General features: G+C 36.0%; 2 protein-coding genes across 2 annotated transcripts in view; both read left to right on the top strand.

The window, feature by feature from the left end:
* Positions 1-23,098, top strand: part of LOC147077112 (uncharacterized) — a 167,106-nt gene that overhangs the window by 127,329 nt on the left and 16,679 nt on the right. The gene's annotated exons all lie outside the window — the stretch shown is intronic.
* On the top strand, positions 273-22,256 carry LOC147077114 (uncharacterized). Its single transcript, XM_085940995.1, has 5 exons — positions 273-600; positions 1,097-1,189; positions 7,234-7,416; positions 9,461-10,076; positions 22,108-22,256. Exons 1-5 carry the CDS (start codon positions 472-474, stop codon positions 22,254-22,256), a joined length of 1,170 nt encoding a protein of 389 aa, XP_085797121.1. The 5' UTR covers positions 273-471.

The raw sequence follows: 23,098 nt of genomic DNA, 5'->3' as shown, positions 1-23,098 counted from the left end.
TTTAAAAAATGACCGTTCGTCATAGAGTCTATTATTTTTATTTCACATGGTAAAAATAGCGAATTGGTAAAACAATAATTTGTATCTTGAAACGCTCCTACCTATCTATATATTTATTTAAAAATATATATTATATTATATTTCTATAGGTATTTTTTAATATTTGTGAAAAAAACATTATTATTGTGTCTATGACCGTCAACGTATTGGCAGCACTGCAAAAGATGCGACGCCATTTGGTTTCTTATTTTCAATAGTGTGTTGTGTTTTTCATTTGTTACCGTTTGATAGACCCATTCGCCACATATAGTGTATCCTTGTTTTGTTAAAATGGTGTTTTGATCAGTGTTAATCATTATATTTTAATATACGAGTGATCACTGTTCGCTAGCAGTACTTCTAGCATCTATTGCCAGTCTTTTATAACCTCTTCTGCCACGTGTCTCTAACTCGTGTTAGATTGTTGTTAAAATGGACATTACAAGTGAACCGTTGGACGTTAAGCCAGTTATAGAATATAATGTTGTACCAAATTACCATTCGCTTTGTCCGGAAGGTCATCGATCATCACCAGAACTTGTTGACGACAACACAATTCAGGTTATTTTGATAATGCTTCATTTTATTTCTACCTATGGCATTGGACCATTGACATTATTAACGGACAACGCACTCAATACAGTAGCTAGCAAGTAAATTCGCGCATAGCGACATTCGCAATGCATAGGTAGACGTCACGTAATTCCCATTATGCGGTATCACGCATCGGGAATTTAAAGCAATATTACCTTTATTGTAATGGCGTTAGAACAGTGTTTCTAGTGTCAATGTTCATTTGAGTTAACCCGTTCGAACCGAACCATTCGGCAGACCGACAAAAAGCATTGGGAATTTATAGCAATATCACCTTTATTGTAATTGCGTTAGAACAGATTATGCCATTCGGCAGACCCGACAAAAAAGTGAGTGTCATTTTTTTTCTAGATGCTTCGTCCATATTAATGTCATTGCATTGGACAATTTTTTACACACATTCTCTGTCTTCGAAACGTTCTTTTGAAACTGTATACTTACATACTTATTGATTTGTTTGTAGGTTGATATCAAACCTAACGTCGGAGCAAGCTGTCAACCGTTTGAAGAATTCGGTGTTTGCTCGACTGGGCCGCTGTTAAATGATAATTCGCAGGTGTGTACCTAACCAATTAGTTGTATTTTATTAATAATATATTGCGTGACATAGGGGCGGCATTTTCAAGAAATAATGAATCGCCGAATACATTTTTGGGTGCTTGTGACTGGTCGTCCGTATTTTGTTGTCCGAATGTTTGACAATCAAATCTGCGTGACATGGTTTATCATTTTGATTTTTGTTTTTATTTGTTTGTATTTAAGTATAACAAAATATTAACTTGTAAACAATATTATCCATTCTGTTTGACATACTATTTATTGATAACGTACTTGCAAGCAGAGTTTGGTAATCTATAATGACTAAAGAGTATAAATAAGTTATTAGTTATTGTCGTTTTGAATCGACTATCACATTGACAAGCGTCCTAGTGTATTATGATATTAAGAAGAAGTTTACTTAAGTGATCGTCACTTCGAATTATTAAGGCGATAGTTCAGTGAAACGGCAAATAATTTTCAACTATAGGCGTGATTTTGGACTCGCAAGCAGTCTGAGAGCAAACGTCGAGGTGTGAACACGTCAATTTGTTTCGTGATGGCGACGGGAGTATTAATTCTTAAATCGTGTAAAGATGACTAAAAACGTTACCCATTTACTTTAAAAAGAAAACATGTCAATGAATATATTATTATTGTTACTAATAGAACAGTTTAAAGTGCCCACCACCACCCGTCATATATGCACAACCGTGGATATGCACGGCCGCTTTCTATTACGCTTTAAACGTGTCTGAAAGAAGTGATTTTAAGTGCTCATTCCGTCCCGAGACGGAGCCGCACGGGACTGATGCTGCAACCATGCACCGTAGTGCTTAAAGAAGAAAGTTAAGAAAGAAAATTTTTTTTGTTTTTTGGACTGGCTCTGCTGTCCGCTGACGTTAAGCGCTTTGTGTACCCGCATACTGAGTGTCACGAATTGAATTGGATGAGTCTACAGAAGAGTCGGGACTATCCCGCTCCCCATACGACACTGCAAATTTCTTAAATGCCGCAAAGTTGGCCTCGGTTGCTACCAGATCTCCATGACCAATTGGGCCCTTGTGAGGACGGACCCTGGCAAACAGCTCCGCTCGTTCGAATTCCATAAGCGGGCAATCCCAGAGGATGTGTTCAACATCTTGGTGGTCATGCCCGCAGGTACAACCCGGCCCATCTACTATCAAGCCAAACTCGTGGAGTCTGGCGGCGAAGTTGCCATGGCCGGTGAGGAACTGGCTAATCCAGTGCGAAGGTTGGAGTCTTCTAGTTTGGTGCCTGCAGAATACGTCTGGAAAAAAACGGTAAGTGTGCCGCCCCTTGGGGGAGGCGGTCCACCTCGCCTGCCATGCCGCAAATGCGGTCTTGTACACAATGTCACTTACAGTCTTCCTGTAAGGAACGTCCTCGGATCTCTGCGGTGGTGTCAGATGGACACCGGCGAGTGTTGTGCTGATCCCCCTCAAGAGGCGGGTGATCGATCCTCTGACTTGGACGTGCAGATCGAGGGGTAGTACCCCCGCGAGTACGGCAAGCGCGTCAGTAGAAGTTGTGCGGTAGGCATTGGTAAGCGAGATCAGCGCAAGTCGCTGCCCGCTTAGTAGTGCGCGTCTCACGAAAGTTAAGGAGTTTACTCGGGAATGCCAAATGCTGGAGGCGTAACCGGCAATTCCCATGAAAATTGCGCCGTATGCAACCTTAAGGGCTCTAGGCTTAAGTCCCCAATTGCTGCCTGCCATTCGGGCCATTCTCTGATAGGCCGAATTGGCCTTAGAGACGGCCGTCTTGGCATGGTGAACGAAAGACAGCTTGTCATCAAGAATTACTCCCAGATACGTAACCCTTTCGGAGAAACGCACTGAGGTCTGGCCAAAACGAACCGTGGGTGGCCGTCGAGTAATGTTGACCCGAGAACTACCCCTGAGGAGGACAGCTTCCGTCTTGCTCGGGGCAAAGGTCAGCTTGTTCAGCAACCCCCAATTAAGGATTCTGCCCAAGGCGTCCGTGGCTGCACGCTCAAGTGCCGGTCGGCTCGTCGCCCCAACAAGCAGGAGCAAGTCGTCGGCGTACGCAACGAGCGTGCAGCCCGGAGGCAGTGGCAGGGACAGAACGTCGTCAAACAGTATGTTCCACAAAAGGGGACCCAGGACGGAGCCCTGGGGACACCCCGTGGTGGTCCTCCTGTGAATCAGGTTGGGGCCGGAGTCGTAGGTTATCTCCCTATTGCTGAAGTAGCTAATAGAACAATAAACAGAACATTAAATGGACGCATGTTGTATTTATATGACAAATTATATTTCGGTAGGCATGCGTCATTTGCACCCGCGACCCGCAATCCGTGCATAGCCTAGCCACGATCTTTTTAGACCATGCCTTACCTGAGGTATAGCCTTAATAACACATACCCACTAAATCAGATGAACTACAAGGTCTCCAAGATACATTAAAATAATCTGAAAGAAATCTGAAACTAAGAATACTCCGACAAGTAAACACGACAGACGCGTCAGTATGAGCACTCTATAGAACAATGACAGGTCATCCATAGACAACGGGAGGGGCGGAAAAGGTAGGACCGGTCGTGAATGTTTCGGCTTTCTCTTGAGTCGGCAATGATTAGGTCCATACTTTGACTACAAACACACACGCATTGAAAATCAGTTATGTGTATTTGCCAGACCCAGGATTCGACTCTGGGACCTAAGACATTGTAACCCGTCGCGTAAGCTACTAGGCTAGATACTATTATCATTTCTTGTCATCATTTTAACTCGGATTTCTTTACTTAATGTCTAAATTATTAAACTGGCGCTAGGGGCCGTTCAGGTCCATGGCCGACTGCACAACGTTTTTCCAGGTATCTCTGTCCAGCGCTCTCTCTTCCCAGTTGACTATCCCCAGCCTTTCCGCATCCCTTTGAATGTTGTCCGCCCATCTCCGTCGAGGGCGGCCAAGAGGTCGAGTGCCAGCTGGTGTGCCTTTGTAAATCCTATAGAGAGTTCTAGATCGTTCAGATCGTACAACGTGGCCCGCCCATCTGAGCCTTCTTGACCTCAGAATATTAGTGATTCTAGGTTGGTATCGGTCGAAGAGCTCAGCGTTTGTGCGGATGCGCCACCGGTGGTTCTCATTGACGGGTCCAAGTATTCTCCGGAGGATTCTGTTTTCAAACACTTGGAGCGCCTTTTCTTGTTTTTCTGTTAAACCCCACGTTTCACATCCATACATGACGATTGGCTTGATGACCACGTTATACACCCGGAATTTCGTTTTGATGGACAGCATTTTGGACCTGAACAGACGACTCAGCGCGAAGTACGCTGCATTTCCACTTCTCAGTCGGTCAGAGAGCTCTAGGGACATTTCATTTTTAGAGGTAATGTTGGAGCCCAAGTACTTGAAGAGAGAGGTTCTCTCGAACGAGGAGTTTCTTATTCCAATGTTTCCAGAGGGTTCAATGCCTCTTGTCATTTTCAAATACTTGGTCTTTCCCACATTTACTCGTAGATTCAACCTTTTCGCTGTGTCCTCCAGAGGAGTGAAAATATCTCTGACTTCTTCTTCAGATTCTCCGAGCACCACCAAATCATCTGCGTAGCCCAATATTTTATGGGACCCATTCAGGGTAACTCCACCTTCTGCTTTCAGAGCTTCTCTAACGGCTTTCTCTAAAGCTAAGTTGAACAGCATTGGTGATAAGGAGTCGCCTTGTTTTAGTCCTGCTGTCACCTTAAAAGATTCTGATATACTACCTTGCATATGAATTCTACTTCTGGATCCGTCCATGCATACTTTTATTATATTTATAAGTTTTGACGGTATTTCAAATTCTTTCAATATATTCCAGAGAGCTTCTCTATCAATAGAGTCATATGCGGTTTTAAAATCTACAAAGAGACAGTGTACATCTTGGGCGTATTCCCATTTCTTTTCAAAGATTTGGCGCAGTGTAAAGATTTGATCGGTAGTACTGCGGTTTCGTCTAAAGCCGCATTGGTAGTCACCAAGAATGTTTTCGGCATATGGTAGAATTCTTTCGAGAATAATGTTCGACAGAACTTTGTATGCAGTAGGAAGAAGAGAGATGCCACGGTAGTTTGCACAGTTGAGTTTGTCCCCTTTCTTGAAGATAGGACAGACCAGTGATTCTTTCCATGCTTCAGGGATCTTTTCTTCCTCCCATATTTGTTGCAGTAGCTCAAGCATGGCACTAAGAAAGGTTTCTCCTCCATGCTTGAGAAGCTCCGATGGAATATTATCGTTTCCTGCCGATTTGTTATTCTTTAAATAACTTAGTGCTCCCATCAACTCTGCCTTATTTGGTGGCGGTATAAGAGGTTCTGCTGTCGCGATTTCTGGCGATTCCAAAGGTTCATCTGGTACAGAGCGTTGAAGTAAGTTTTCAAAATGGGACTTCCATATGTTTAGCACTTGCTCTTTGTTTGCCACTATCTGACCCTGTTGATCTTTGATTTGTAGCGTGCTAGGTTGAAAGCCTCTTTTTTCAAAGCTCACTTTCGAGAAGAATGATCGAGTTTTATTTCGTTTTGCTTCTTCTTCCATCTGCTCAAAATTACTTTTGATGAAGCTTCGTTTGCACTTTCTCAGATGCTTTCGGACATTTTTGCACGTCTCGCTATATCGTTTCTGTGCTTCTTCGCTCTGCGTATTTTGCAGATAGAGCGCTCTTTCTGCTCTTCTCTCCTCCACCATTTGTCGGCAAGTGTCGTCGTACCAAGGGCACTTTACTTTCTTGGGTGCCAGTCCTATCGAGACTTCCGCAGCTTTTACCATTCCTTCTTTTAGTCTCTTCCACCTCTCATCGATACTCCAGGCTTCTCCTTCGGTGAGTTTTCCGATTTGGTTTTTTAACTCTTTTCTGTAGCTATCTCTTCCGTTTGGAGTTGTCAGCTTTTCTATATGGTACTTCACTCTCGTCTTCGCATTTGCGTGGGCTGTCTTTTTAAGTTTTTCCCTAAAGGTTGCTATCGATAAGTTGTGGTCCGTATCACAGTCAGCGCCTCTGTAGCTTCGAATGTTTTCAATAGCTTTATGGTGTCGTCTATCAATTAGAAAATGGTCAATCTGGTTAAAGGTCTTCCTGTCCCTTGAATTCCAAGTCACTTTATGTATATTTTTACGAGGGAAAGTGGTACTTCAGGCGATTAAGTTTTTGGCGCTGCAGAAGAGAGCCACTTTTTTACCATTTTCGTTAGAATGATCATGTAGGCTCTCTTTTCCAATAAAGGGTCTGAATACAGCTTCCTTCCCTATTTTCGCATTGAAGTCTCCTAGCACACATTTGATATCATGTCCCGGTAGCCTGTCAAAAGTCGCTTCAAGGAGATCATAGAAATTATCCTTTTCGGCCTCTTCTGAAGTCTCTGTCGGGGCATGTACATTCACAAGTGATATATTAAACCATCTTCCTTTGATTCTGAGCACACATATGCGCTCGTTTACGGGTTCAAAAGAAAGTATAGCATCTGCTACTTCTCTAGCGACCACAAAACCTGTTCCGAAAACATGTTTCCCCTCTGTGTTTCCGCTATAGTAGATAACATGCTGTCCGACTATAAGTTCTCCGCTATCCGGCCAACGGGTTTCCTGGATGGCGGTAATTTGGACCTTATATTTTGACAGTTCTTCCACTAGGTTTTGAGCTGCGCCAGCTCGGTATAGGCTGAGTACGTTCCAAAATCCTATTCGTAGTCCATTTTTCGGTCCGGGTCGTCTAGAAGCGGTTGCCATATGTCCGAGGCATTGTGTAGTATTAGTAACCTTTGGTGATTTCACGGGAGAGAGTGGTTAACCCTCTGCCCAACCCCCAACCTGGAGGGCCAGGTCTGTTGGTCCGCGGGAGATATTTTATTTTTCTCCTACCCTTGATTAGGGCATTCTCCTATCCGCCACCTGGAGACGCGCTCTCTAGGGGTTACAGACTCCCCCGAGAGACTTAATGTCTAAAGATGCTGAAAATCAAAAACGTTGAAAAAATAACTTAAACAGAATAGTATAAAACATAATTTAGAATGTATAATAACGATAATCATGTTTTTCTAGGTTTCTACTGAGGGATTTATCACAAAGTATCACGATACAGATAGAAGTCAACAATCCTCATCTAATGGAATCCAAGATCAAATGATGCGGTATTCAGAAGTAACGATAGATAAACAAAACATTAAAGAAGAATTAATCTTAATACCAAATCCTCCGAAGGAACTTCGACTTATTTTGACAAAGGTAAAACATTTCTTACGTAATAAGATTTTCAGCATTTGTTACACAGAAATCGTCCTTCATCACAGTTGTGAAACGTGGTGAAGGAAGTAATTGCAAAATATGTCCACGATCAGACAATTTTTAAGCAAAATTACATATTTATATATCGTAGAAAAGTTACAAGTATGCCGTGTATAATGTAACATTTCCATGAAGATCCCAGTTAAAAATTCCATTCGGCGACTGAGTTATAGAATAACAATAAAAAAGTAAAAAAAAACTTTACATGTAAGTATATATTATATTATATATGTTACGCCGAATGTGCGAAATTGACTATTACATGAAATGGGCTAAATTTTGCCTAATGCATGTAATAGTCAAGCCCGTTGCCGTATTCATGAATTAGGTAAATTATATGCCGAGTGCGTGAATTCTCCAGGGTATGGAATTCTTAAACTGTCAACATGACAGTAGAAAAAGTATATTTAATACGGATGGTTTTATTAGTTATAATAATTGGACATAATACAATATTATTAGGTTAGGTTAGGTTTTGTAATTCTGAATTCATCTGAATGTTCATTTTGAGGTTAGCTAATAAGTGTCAACAAACTATCAAATCATACTATCACAACAAACCATCGACCATTGCACGATTGATACCCAAGCACGAATCAAATCGTTCATACAGTTCTAGATTTTTTTTGGGCATATTAAATGGATATGAACGTCATTGTAGTTATTGATTGGTATATTTTTATATAATAAATGACGTCTGACACATTTGGTTAGTTTGATTTGTTGCAAAAAACGCCACCGGAGCGCGACCATTTATTTTGACCAATGCATGAGCATTTGACACTTTTGGTTTAGTTGCAAAAAACACCACCGTAGCGCTACTATCTAATTTTCCCAATGCATGAACTAGGCAGAATAATTACTGCTGAATTCACGCACTTGGCAGATATTTTGCCTAATTCGTGAATAAGGCAACGGGCTTGCATTTTTCATGATTTAGGGAAAATTTTGCCCATTTCATGTAATAGTCAATTTCGCACATTCGGCGTAACATATATATCTAGAAAAAACTTACACGTGACATACCTACGTCTTATGGATCGAAGCAGTTATTTCAAGTTCCCGATTAAAAATTCCTTTCTGGGAGCAGGCAATAGCATTTAAGAATAAAAAGTATTTTTTTTAAACAGCGTTTCATGTTGACTCCTTTACTCACAAACAATATTAAAATTATTACAATAAAACTTACTACGGGTATCATACTATAATTTGTAAAAGTATTAAATAATTTATTGCACAAATTCGAAATCTATATTATTATTAATATTAATACTATCGACTGAAGGTACTTGATGGAATTTGAAATTAAAATCTAATGGATTCAAGCTCTGTACTATTTTATTTAAGTCGTTTTTTGCGACCCGGATTTCGCCTTTCGGCATCTTCAGCCGTCGTGTACACTCACCAAGGGTACACACACACCGACAGCGAACACTCTCAACTCTAGCCTATATAATAAATCAATACAATAAAGTAGGTAAAAACTCCATTACCTACCTAGCAAGTCAAAGGTCACAAAAAAATTCAATAAACAAATTATGAATAGTTGAAGTGTCAGTAAAAAATCTAATTAGTAAAAACCCTATCTTATTAATAACAATACACTCGATAGCATATTATAATAAATTGTCAAAACCTAATATTACATCATTATTCGTACAATAACGAGTGTACACGACGCCTGAATATGCCGAAAGGCGAAACCCGGGTCGCAAAAAATGACTTAAATGGAATAGTACAGAGCTTGAATCCATTAGAATCGAAATCTATATGTTTTTTTCTTTGTCTTTTTCTGTCATATTACTTGTCATCTTTTTTCTCGCTTACTTTCGTGTCCGCACAAAATATATTATTATATGTATTTCTAACGTTCTATCATATTGATTTCACAATTTTACATATTATCTGATATCTTATAGATAATTATAACCATACCTTTATATTTATTTGATAATACTGAATTCGATTATTATGGTTGTTCTAGGTATCTACCGAAGGTTTTTTCACAAAGCATCCCGATACAGATGAGAGTCATCAATCCTCAGGTGATGGAATCCAGAACAGTATGATACAATCTTCAGAAGTGACGGTAAATGAGAAAAACATTCAGGAAGAAATCTTAGAACGGGGTACTCCAAAGGAACTTCGCCTAATTCTCAGAAGAGTAATCCATTTCTCACGTAATTTGATTTGCTGCATTTGTAACGCAGTGTTCGGATGCGGAAGTGCTTTAAGAAGTCATAAAATGGTTCACACTGACGTGATTGATAATCAAAGTCAAGCATTTAATAAACACAGGGAATGCCCGCTACTTAGTGATCTAAAAGCACATAAAATGACGCGTAGTAGTGAAAAACCTTATAAATGCAATGAATGCTCTTATAGATCTTCGCTTCTTGGTAATCTTAAAAGACATAACATGACGCATACTGGTGAAAAACCTTTTAAATGCGAAGTTTGTTCATTTAGATCTTCGACTCTTAGTAGTCTTAAAAAACATAAAATGACACATACTGGTGAAAAACCTTACAAATGCAATGAATGCTCATATAGATCCTCGGAGCCTGGTAATCTTAAAAAACATAAAATGACACATACTGGTGAGAAACCTCATAAATGCAATGTTTGCTCATATCGATGCTCAAAACTGGCTAATCTTAAAATGCATGAAAGGACACATACTGGTGAAAAACCTTTTAAATGCGAAGTTTGTTCATTTAGATCTTCGACTCTTAGTAGTCTTAAAAAACATAAAATGGCACATACTGGTGAAAAACCTTACAAATGCAATGAATGCTCATATAGATCCTCGGAGCCTGGTAATCTTAAAAAACATAAAATGACACATACTGGTGAGAAACCTCATAAATGCAATGTTTGCTCATATCGATGCTCAAAACTGGCTAATCTTAAAATGCATGAAAGGACACATACTGGTGAAAAACCTTTTAAATGCAATGTGTGTTCACATAGATGCTCGCGACTTAGCCATCTTAAAGATCATATGATGACACATACTCGTGAACAACCTCATAAATGCAAGGTTTGCCCATATAGATGCTCGCAACTTGTTAATCTTAAAAGACATAAAATGACACATACTGGTGAGAAACCTTATGAATGCAATGTGTGCTCATATAAATGCTCGCAACTCAGTGATCTTAACAAACATAATATGAAACATACTGGTGAAAAACCTTATAAATGCACTGAATGTTCATATATGTGCTCGAAAATTGGTAATCTTAAATCACATAAAATGACACATAGTGGTGAAAAACCTTATCAATGCAATATATGTTCCTATAGATGTTTGCGACGAAGCGATCTTAAATTTCATAAAATGATACATACTGGTGAAAAACCCTATAAATGCAATGTGTGTTCATATAGATGCACGGCATCTGATAGTCTTAAAAGACATAAATCGACACATACTGGTGAAAAACCTTACACATGCAATATATGTTCATTTAGATGCTCGCACCGTAGTTATCTTAGAAAACATAAAAAAACACATTCTGGTGAAAAACCTTATAAATGCAATATTTGCGCATATAGAGCTTCGGAGTCTGGTAATCTTAAAAAACATAAAATGACGCATACTGGTGAGAAACTGCATAAATGCAATGAATGCTCATATAAATGCTTGCAGCCAAGTTATCTTAAGAAGCATAAAAGGACACATACTGGTGAAAAACCTTATAAATGCAATTTGTGTTCATATATATGCTCGCTGTCGAGTACTCTCAAAGCACATAAAATGACACACACTGGTGAAAAACCTTATAAATGCAATGTATGCTCATATAAATGCACGCAAAGTATTCATCTTAAGAGACATAAAATGACACACACTGGTGAAAAACCTTATAAATGTAAGGTGTGTTCATATAGATGCGCGCGACCTAGTAGTCTTAAAATACATGAAATGAGACATGTTGGTGAATAACCTTTTAAATACAATATGTATTAATTATATGCTGGTGATACTTTTCGCATTCTTGAATAGTTACCTCCCAGTGTGCCCCCTTGGACGTTGGTCCTCTACTGACGTCCATCTGGGAGCATTTGAAAAGCCTTAACATCCAACGTTACCCCTTTACTCACTTGGATAAACAAAACGGTGTGCCCAAATTCCTTGATAAGTTAAATTAATTATTTTTTGGGAATAAGTCTCACGTCTCATGCTTTCGAAGCTGTTTGTGTAGGACGTGGATAAAAAAAACCATGTAATGTGGTATGAAAGATGATGAATGCAATTGAGCTTAGTGTAAATTTGTATAAATTAGAACAGAAGTCTATAAATAATATGTAAATAGTAATGTAAAAAGAATATAATTAAAAATGTGTTAGAATGAAGAATTAAAATGTACTTATTTCTTAAGATTGTATAATTATTCTATAGTGCGTATGAATGAGATGTAAGATTGACTGTGCTGTGCAAAAGGGCGAGATGAAGAATATTATAATAATATACTCGATGTTAGAATAAGATTTTTATAAGACGTAATACAGGAATTTCGCCGCGAAGGTTTACTTAGTTTTGTATTACTATGGAAAATGAAAACAAAATTTTTACTTCTTCGTGGGTTCATTTACAATCCGTATATACTGGCAAATATTATTTTCATGTTCCCACCAATATCACTCGTAGCTCCACGGTCTTCAAGATACCTCGTCGCAGGACAGATGTTATGTTTCACGATGCTGTGTATCGTGCAATTAGCTTATTTGATTGCACCATAAAAGTTGATTTGTTTTTTATTAACTATATAATGTTTGTGGACGTATTAAATAGGTTAAGTTTATATTGTATATATTATCTTATTTCTTTAATATTTACACATGCTTGTTATATTAGTTGTTATTTGTAATTAAGATATTTTTATATATTTGTATTTATTATGTATTATGGCGCATTGGCCAATAGCTGTAATGCCGTAATACTCTTTTTATAAATAAATAAATAAAATAGTTTAATGCTAATACATGTTTTTTTGAATATTGGGATTACGTATGGAAGACAACGTCAGCTAAATGTCCGCCTCTGTTGGCCTCTTAGTTTCGGGCTCTTTTTACAACATTTTAATCGGTATTTCATTAATTTTGTCACAAATGTGTTTTTGTGTTGCTTAAGTGTTTCAGGTTTTTTGGGATAAACCTTGCCTTTAGATAACCCAAAAAAAGAAGTCAGGGGCTGTTAAATCCGGCGACCGTGGGGCCAGGCTAATCGACATCACCATTTCATGAGATAATTTGTTGTGGACACATCTCTCAGTATTGCCATTGTAAAATTGGCTGTATGTAAAGTTGCACCATTTTGTTGGAAGCATATGTCAACCAAGCCCTAAGCATCCAATTCTGGTGTTAATAAGATATCAATCGTGTTAATAAAACGTTTTCCATTGACAGTTACCGTAACGTCACGTTCATCTTCAAAAAGTAAGTCGAATGGTTCTTCCAGACCACACAGTTACTTTTAATGGATGTTAATGTGACTGATCAATACTTTGAGGCTTTTGTAATACCCAGAACCAAATGTTTTGTTTATTAATGTATACATGTAAACGGGTTTCATCACTCATAATGATTTTTTCTTGAAAATCAGGGTTATCATGAGCAAGCTGTACCAACTTATTGGCATTTATGTACGGCGACGAAGAAAGTCTTACGGAAGAAGCACTTGTGTCAATTGAATTTTAAATAGATACAAATGCCAAGTTTTATCCATAGTTTCCGACAAAGTTGTCTTAAATCCAATGGACACGGTGTCGAATTGAGGGTGATGTTGGTTTGAACTCTTTCGATGATAGCTGAAATATTTTCAGCTTATCTTCTCGTATTGAATATTTTACCATAATAAATATGCTAGGTACGTTTATACATCACAACTTGTAAGTATGAACTGTCAAAATTCATGTGCACCAAAATGGCGTCCAAAGTAGTACAAACCTTCCCGGCGAACATCCTGTATTAAAACAATGCACATGTGTGTATTATATATCGAGATCTTAGTGTCAAACAATACTATCTACAAAAGTGCAACTTTACAGGAGAGCCAAAAATCGTTATTTTAGATTCTTGTAATTCAACAAGGGAAATGTTTATTTAAAACCTAATGTTAATATTTTATAATTTATTGTGTATTGTACATTTATCTTGCTTATGATGATGTTAAAATTTATAGGGATAGTTTGTAAACAATATGAAAACAATGGTAACTTATGTAGTTAGCGTTAAACTTTACTGACGATTTAATAAGAAACTAGAAAAGATTGACATAATGTTGTTTGACTATCATGTAGCCTTTTTTGTAGATAACGTTGTCTGACTTTAAGCACTCGATATAATATAATATTACATTTAGAGGAGAGCGTCGCTAGATATAATTTTAATACCTATTCAAGATTTTTAATTTAAGTTCAAGCGTTAACTGTAAGTAATTCATATTGTAATCATTATGCTTAGGATTCTTAGTTTTTTAAAAAAATTAAATTGATTGGCCCCACAAAAAAATATCTATCTGTTTCAGACAATTTTGAAACATTTAAGCCCTATTTTCAAATGATTTTGGATAATTACATATTTTACACATTTTCATTGATTAAATTGTTAAATTACACATTAGAAAATGAGAGATTTATCAATTACTTTTTATTTGTATTTATGAAATTCATAACAGAAAACGTAAAACTTGTGTTGTTTTCACTACTATATTATTTTATGCAAGCCTACATTTCAATAACACAAAATTATAGGATTATCATCGCAATCGCAAATTTTGACTTTTGACAGGTCGACTTTTTTATTCGTTCGTTGATCAGTACCAGAGCATAGACAAATCGGACGATTTATTGTCTTCAAACTTTTGGCTAACCAATGGAGCGCTGGTATTTTAATGGCTTTAGTTCAAACCTACTAAAATAAGCTTTGGGTTCATTTTAAGTAAACTAAATATATTGTAAATGATTTGAGTGAAGATGACGTATACGGTGTATACTGTATAGTGCCTGTATTATCGCGTATTGGCAATATGAGCACATCGGTATATGGTTTGCATTACAATAGCTGAGCGATAATATTAAAACCTATCAAGAAAAAATATGATTTACGATGTTTCATAGCAATGTAAGCAGTGCAGTGCACTTGTATGATCTTAGACCAGCCGCCGCTTCTCCAAATCACTATTGATTTCAATAATGAAGATCTGGTGGATGTATGAGGTTGTTATAATAATCAGAGCACTAATTTTTACGATTTCCCCTAATAGATGACACGCGTCAAGGGGGGTTAATTGTACCAGCGAATGAATTTGAAATTTTAGGTGTGAGCCATTCGGATAGACCAAAGGTCGGCAAACCGCGGCTCGCGAGCCACATGTGGCTCTTTGGGTATTGCGTGCGGTTCTTTTTTTGCCAAATTCCTAATTCACGATTTTTACAAAATTCACAATTTTAATTATTTGTCATTGATGTGTACACTTGTCTTAATATATTATTAAATAATGACATTGTCACGAGTATAATTATTCCTCCGTGATCCTTGATTCAAAAAATGTATGATCGTTCGTTTACCTACTTTATGTCTCGTTTTTTTGGAATGCAAAAAGGTCACGTACAACACATATAGTGCAAAATATTCCTAAACAATACAACATTTTTCTCCTGGGTTTACGCCCCGTCCGTTGCATTTACCTCTATGCTACAAGGCGACGTACCAATTGCGAAAAATTTTAACTGTTGGCCTTTTTAATACCTACTCATTAGCATTCTTCTAAAGTCTAAACGTCGGTTAGTTATTGAAGAAATAGGTATCTACTTTGATTTAATAAAACAAAAACCGATTGCCAAAGTAGCCTGAGGGAAGTGAATAATATAAACGAATACGCTAGTACAGCGCCTGGAAACATGTGCTACGGGTGCCACAAAGTAGGACGCGATAGGATTTTTGATAGCACGCCTCGAAAATGACGATTTGGCAATTATGAAATTTGGGATTTAAATTTCAAAACTGCCGAAGGTAAAATTATGAAAAACAAAGACAAATATCTTGAATGATAACCAAAAGGTAAAATGAACTCCCAGACAGATTTCATTGTATGACAAAAAATCTCATTCGCTCTAAATGTTTTCGGTACTACCTACGTACTACTGTGAGCAAACGTTCTCAATTATGAAATATATTATAAAGCTGTATCGAAATCGTTTAACTGAAGAAAATTCGGAAATGTGCATAAAATTAAAAACTTCAAACTATGATCCAAATATTGAGGTCTTAACTTCCAAAATTGAACGAAAATGGAGTCACTAATGTTTAAATATTGTAATTTTTATGTAGCGTGTTTAATGGAAAATAAAAATGTCTAATAATAGATTTTCGTTTTATTTTAGTGGCACGCCGAGTGTCCAGTACTGTGAATTACCTCTTTTGTGGTACGCCAATGCATTTCGGTTCGCGACCGCTGCGTTAGTTTACAAATCGACTCTTGTATTTATCAAAGTTGCTAATAAGTCACCCATTCAGAATTCTATATTTAAAATTTATTTTATTTTAATACCTACCAGTTTGATAGCAGCTGATCTAATTCACCTAGTCCACTACAGTAGTCTAACTTTCACTCTGAAAACGGATCATAATCATCAGCCTGAATCTATCCACTGCTGGATGAAGTCCTCTTTAAGCTACTACCACTTCTCTCGGTTCTGTGCATTGCGTTGCCACGTATTTCCGCAGAACTTTATCATTTCATCGATCTAGCGACCTCTAGGTCTACCTTACTGATGTTTTGTACTTCTTGGATACCACTGGATGACTAGATTTATAATAGCTCAAAAAATATAAAACACTATTTTAAATTGGTGTGTTATTCCATGGGGTAGTCGATATGTCCTACGATTGTCTGTTCTACGAGATATGTATCCAGCCCATCTCCATTAAAGGCTTTTAATAAACTCTATTACACAGAGACGTCCCTAGACAAAATGCCGCCCCTAGGCAGCGTCAAAATGCCGCCCCATTTTTTTATATCTAAGAAATGTGTTGTATCGATGCATTAATAACAAAATATATACCACTAAAACATACAAAATTAAATTTAGATATTAAAAGCGAATAAATATAATATTAGTTAGACACTTACCCAAATCACCAGAGTCTGAGATTCTATTTGTTGATATGTCTGACAAATTTGGTTTGCAGATACCATTTAGTAATAACACGCAGATGTATTATTTTCACACTATTTTCTATGCTATTATTGTACAACATGTAAACAAAATCATTTTCCTTATCATTCATTTAATATGAACATACTTTTAATCACAAATACGCTATTAATTAATTGTCTCAACACTCAACCGTTACAATAAACAAACTTTCCTGGCCTTTTTTGCAGCAAAGTCCGTAACTAAGTCATCCAAATCTAATTTATATGCTATCTCTGCTTCAATAGACAATATTGCAAGTCCATTTAGCCTTTCTTCGGTCATCCTAGATCGGAGATAATTTTTAATAATTTTCAGTTTTGAAAAACTCCTCTCTGCGCTAGCCACCGTTATTGGCATTGTCAATATTATCCTAATTGAAGTGACCGTATTTGGATAGATTTCTTTCAAATTATTATCATAAATAAATTTTAATACGTCATGTGGCGAAGACTTTTCAGTCACAAGTCTACACAGTAATTTTAACTCCTCACAAATCTCCACTGCATCGGCATCAGATGTGCCGTTTGCAGTGAGTTTAATTTCTAAATTTTGACAATCTTCCAATAATTTTTCAGGAGTCATGTTTGTTAAGAGGCTAATATTATACATACATTTGAAAAATCTTCCGTGATATTTTAATTCCTCAAATCGATCTTCAGTTGAATTTATAGCCTTATCTTCTACCTGATTGAAGAACTCGACTTCAAATTTTTTTTTCAGGGTTATGTAGAGGCGTTTCATCACAGCTCTCATACTCGAAATGTGTCGGTACTCTTCGTCTTCTGCAATCTGTTTCTTTGGGAAATTCTGCAGGTATTTCAAGGGCTTCTGCTAATTTGTGTGCAATTATTTTCATTTGTACTAAGCCATTTTTTCTATAATTACGCAAAAACTTTAAAACAGCTTCAATGGAATCAAGCGCGCTGGTTATATTAAATTCTATCATTTGCAACTGTTTACTGTCTGGATTTATAGAACTCAAAATATCATACCAAACTATGAGACAATTTATAAATTTAAAGTTGCATATATTTTTTGATAATGCGATGGCATCATTTTTAGTCTGCAAACTATTTTCAGTGTGTGAATTGGCATGTTTCTCGTAAATTTCTACCAATTGGTATCTAATAGGCCTGATTGCTTCGATTCGGGGCTCCCATCGCGTATCAGAAACTGCCTTTAATGTTAATGACGGTAAAAATTTTAAAAGTATATTCCATCTATCAGTAGATGCCGAGAAAAAAACATATTTTTTTTGGATTAACCCAAAAAAATGATATCGCATCTAAATTGCATTTTGCAGCATCATTTACCACTAAATTTAGCGTATGTGAGTTACAAGGTATCAAATCAAATTTAAAATCAGTATCAAATTATTATCCTGTTACTGAATAAGATAAAATCAACCTTCTACACTTCGATCAACCCACCACTTATGATTAAAAATAAGAGGAAAGGAAAGAGGAAGATTTCATCCCTAACAGACTTCATTAGTAAACAAATCGTTATCAACTTACAGTTTACAGAGCTCGTTGTCTTCATGGTGCCACGTGATGCTGCAAGATGCGGTGTTGTGTGATGATGAACTTACGGAGCGCAAATGGCAAAGAAAATGATCAATTTAATTTAATTATTAGTTTGTTTAGATATGTACGTGCGTAATCTTTATCCAACACTAAATATAAATTAATATTAAAATCAATGAAAGGGCACCAACGAAATTATGTTATTATTTTTATATTAATGGGTATTTATAAATAAATGGAAGGATAATAATAGAAGAAATCCAAGATCTCGAGAGTATCCTGACTATTCGAAGGACAAAGTGCAATGTAGAAGTCATTGAAGCGCGGGAAATAGCATAGCCAAAAGGATAAAATGATGCATGAATTGAATGACACCATTTTTAGCATCAAGGAGCCGAGGAGAATTTCAAAAAGAGGGTTCTACATTTCTGTAATTCAGATTTTACGGGTAAAGTCAATATATTGTTTTAGAAGTGAAATTATTATTCATATAAATCTGCAATACTTTACACTAGTATTATGTATAATCATATTTTATTCGTATTAAAGTTATTGTAGTAAAAATAAAACTTTGAGGGACTACGTTACCTCTATATAAGTTTTTTTTTTTTGAAATAAAGTGTTATGTCAATAATTGTTTTACGCCTTAAAACATTTTTTTTGATACTACACTTTAATAATTAGTGTATATGGCTAACATATCGTCGCTATAGATTTGTTTCCCGAATATCCGTTTTTGTCGAAATCGACATTTTTATGCAGTTCAATTTCTTTTATCGAACTCTACCGACATCATTTATAAAAACAATATATTTTTATCTAGGAACAGAGACATTTTTTAAAAAAAACCCGAATACGCCATGTTAAGTTACAATTACTCCGTGTTATTCTCCCGAATATTCAACTCTTCGTACCTTAATATCCAAGTTAATTTCGGTCGAAATAGATCTCTGGCTGAGTGTTTATTTCCCGAATATGACTTTAGCCAATCAAACTGCGCTCACGTCGTGCATCTCGCTCCCACATTTACGCTGTCTAGCTCTTAAACAATCACGCCCACTTTCATATTTTTCGGCCGTCCGGGGTGTTGTTTCAAATTTCGTCTTATTGATATTGTTTTTAACGTTACTATTGTTTTAATAGTGAATTCATCAAATTTGAAGAGATCATTCATAGCTGATACATCACCAGTTCGTCCTGAACTTACATTAGAGTTGTGGAAGTGAGTATTTTAACCTAAAATAACTGCATTTCGTTTTGATAAATGACACAAAATCCCAACGGTTATATGAATTCTACATTATGACCCGGCAACTACTATGACGTAAAAAATAATTAATATTTCAAATTATTATTAATCAAACATTGTTTATCTTTATTTTACTTTTAATCTAGGTATTTCTATGAAAATAAAGGCGATGCTATTATTTATTTTTGAATGCGCTGATAGTTAATTTAATTAATATGTATGTTAGTAACTATTTATTTGGTGGATATTAAATACTAAGGATATTGGTACCTACCTAATATTAGCAGCCAATGGTAATTAATGTACACATGCTATTATTGTGTGTTGTTATTCCTTACAATAGTAAATATATAATATTTATTTGGTGGTTTGTAATAAGTTAAATTGTTAATTATAGAAATATATACTTAGATATAATAATATACTTACAGATATATATAAATAGATTTTTTTTTTTTTTGGAAAAAGTATTAATATAAAATTGTTAGCAAGTACGAGTAAGTACCATCATAAAATATTGGAGAAATCCGTGACGTCGGTTAGTAATTGAAGTAGTAGATACCTACTTTTATTTAATAAACAAAAACCGATCGCCGATAGTCGCTTGATTTTGAAGAATGCTGATGAGCAGGTATTAAAAGGCCAATAGTTAAAGTTTGTCATCATAAGTATGTCACCTCGTAGCATAGTGGATAATTAGTGGACTGGGGCGTAAACCCAGGAGATGCAGGGTCGATTCTTGCCGGGTGTCTTTCTTTTTTCAAAAAGATTTTTTCTATTGGTTATAATATATTTTTGATTGAGTGATTTAAAAAAATTATGTTAGTATGTTCAATTATTAGAATGGTACATTCTTAAATCTTGTAAATTATTCGTTCAATAAAAAAAAAGTTAATTATTTAAAAACTATTTTATTACTTAATCCGAAAAAAACCGAAAAAGCGATTGCCGCATGTTATTATTACATACGAACTTAGGTAATTACGATCATTAAGTATTTAAATAGTAGAGGTAGTTATTAACAATTATCGTATAAATAAATATAAAACTTGAGGCGCATATTTTTTGACCACTCAGTAATCTGTGGGCCGTGCCGCAATACGCTACGGTCTTAAATCCCGAACGTCCAAATTTGTCCCAAATATCCATTATTCTGAGATAGCGCTAAAACATTCCCGAATATCCACAGTGAGTACTTGTAAATAAAACGCATTTTCTGTGCATTTAATGATTTATACCAGTATATTATTTTTGGAATCTATTCTTAGATAATGTTGCAATCATACAGTGTAGGAAGAATGATTGATACATCTACTGATATTATTTTTTGTATTACCTTGTTAGCTGTACACCACACAGCGCCTTCAAGAATATAATGTCTCCCGCAAGTCTTCTTGCATCATTCCAAGTCATCCCAACATCCCGTAGGTCTACCTTGTATACTCTATAAATAGATAATATTTAGACGCCTTCCACGAGGCCGGAATACATTTGTCGGCTCTATATTAAGACAGCTTACCCTGGTTAAACGTCAGATTTCTTACTTCAATACTTGAAAGCATCTAAGCAAAACTTTTTGACCATAGACAATCATGGAAAAACCGCTATTATATGGCAAAATATTTATAAGCTATTATAAGCGTAGATAATATGGACAAAATGAAAAAATCTTTTACACTATTATAAGAGTAAATAATAGCCATCCAAGCTATTTTCACTCGTATTTCTTATTTTTGTGATTAAATTTGAGTCGGAATTATCTGAAAAAATAACAATATCGTTTAGTTACCACGTCTAAATTTTATTTTCTTGAGACTCGAGATAGTAGATAGAACCAGTCATGAGAAAAAATATTTATGCATTTTTCTGTTCAATAAATATTATTAAAATCACTGTATAAATTAAAATGGTACTTAATTGATTTTTAGCAGTGCATGCACTTGCCTAATAAAATGATAAGTTTGATATTTATGACTAACTGATAAAGTAATATAATATGAGCATTGATACCTTATGGTTTCATAAGCCAGGATAGGATCCTGGATTGTGATTTTGGAGGATGTATCTATCTCAGCTTCTAGCAGTGAGTGAAGTTCACTGGTTTTCTAGGATAAAGTCATCATCTGACCCCAGAGGATGAATGTGAACATTATTACTATCGTCAGGGTTATATCCTCCATCAATATCGACATCATTATCATACAAAATATCACCAATATGCTGGCCATTCAAGGATTCGTCTAAATGTAAACAAAAAACATAACCTCAATAAATCAGATAAGTATACTAATGTCAAAATATATCACTCTAGACCAGAGTTACACATGTGTGTACCGAATTTATTTTGAAACTATGATTATAACATTTAACAAAAGTGTAAAAATAATTTAAAGTATACGGAATATTACTGTGATTAATTGTGAAACTAAATACACCATTGGTTCTTAATATAAATAAATATTAATATTTTGTTATGGGTTGGACTTATTAAAAGATATTATTAATTATATTTAATGTTGTCCTTTATTTCCACGTTATAACACAAAATCACATAACATATTATTAATGGTATACTAATATAAGGTTATAAGAGTAAAAGTAGGTACTTCCTTAATAAATTCTTAAGGGTTCGTTGTGTTGTTAAAAGTGGAACTATGGCAAAACCTGAGCTCGTGCCTGGCTCACCACAATAGCTCACTGTACACTAATAGAGTCACGGAAAGCCGTGTATACCGTTGTCAGACCAAGCAAGACTACTATGCTAAACTGAGTCAGGCCAAGCTGGCTCAAGGTTAACTGATTTGTTCAAGGTCGTGTATCGCCTTAAATTGCCAACTAGGCGACCCCTTCCTCGCCGTCCAGCTTATAAGGCCGGTGCGCTTCGGTGGGGAACGCCCGATAGTGGGAACGCGCTGTGGTGGGGTCACCCGCGTTGACTGTAGGTGACGACCGATGTGCGAGCAAGAAAGTATTCGGAGACCCCGCGCTATAAGGTTGAATATTACTAAGTAAAATAGGTGTTTCTTGTTAGAAGTCCGACTGAAGAGTGTTTTATATACTGGAATACGTAGTAGAAGGAACAATAAGGATGATGCAATAAACTTAAGAAATGAACAAGATTTAACATGTAAAAATAATAATGAACTCATTGTTTCAGCCAGTCAAATCCACTGGCTGACTCACTAACTCTTACAAATTTGAATGGCACATAACAATTTAATTAAAAGTACTTACTTATCAGAGTTGACTTTTTAGCCGTCATTTTTGTCTTGTGCAAATATCCATAACTTCAAAGTCAAAATAACAATTTGTTTTAAAACTACATAGGCTAGTGTTTTGCTCTAGTGGTAGAAAAATATATACTATCTATACCACTGTAGTCAAATGCGGTTCAAGTATCCATTCAAATTATAACTAAAAAATATTTAAATAACGTCCACATGTGTACCTCAGGACGCAAGAGGATAAACTTATAATTATTGTTATCTATAATTATTATTTTGAATTATTTTGAACAATGTTCCTTATTTTAGCAGGTTTAGAGCGTATTTCTACGAAGGATTAAGCACGAGTGTCTTCGTGTCAAAGGTAACATTATATTTATTTTAATTTTATGAAATGCATTGGCAAACTCTTTT

The sequence above is a fragment of the Rhyacophila brunnea genome, unplaced genomic scaffold, assembly GCF_057557595.1.
Source record: "Rhyacophila brunnea isolate RB1 unplaced genomic scaffold, BYU_Rbru_1.0 scaffold_13, whole genome shotgun sequence".
NCBI lineage: Eukaryota > Metazoa > Arthropoda > Insecta > Trichoptera > Rhyacophilidae > Rhyacophila > Rhyacophila brunnea.
Note: the sequence above shows the minus strand (reverse complement) of the source record. Positions and strands in the feature narration are given on the sequence as shown.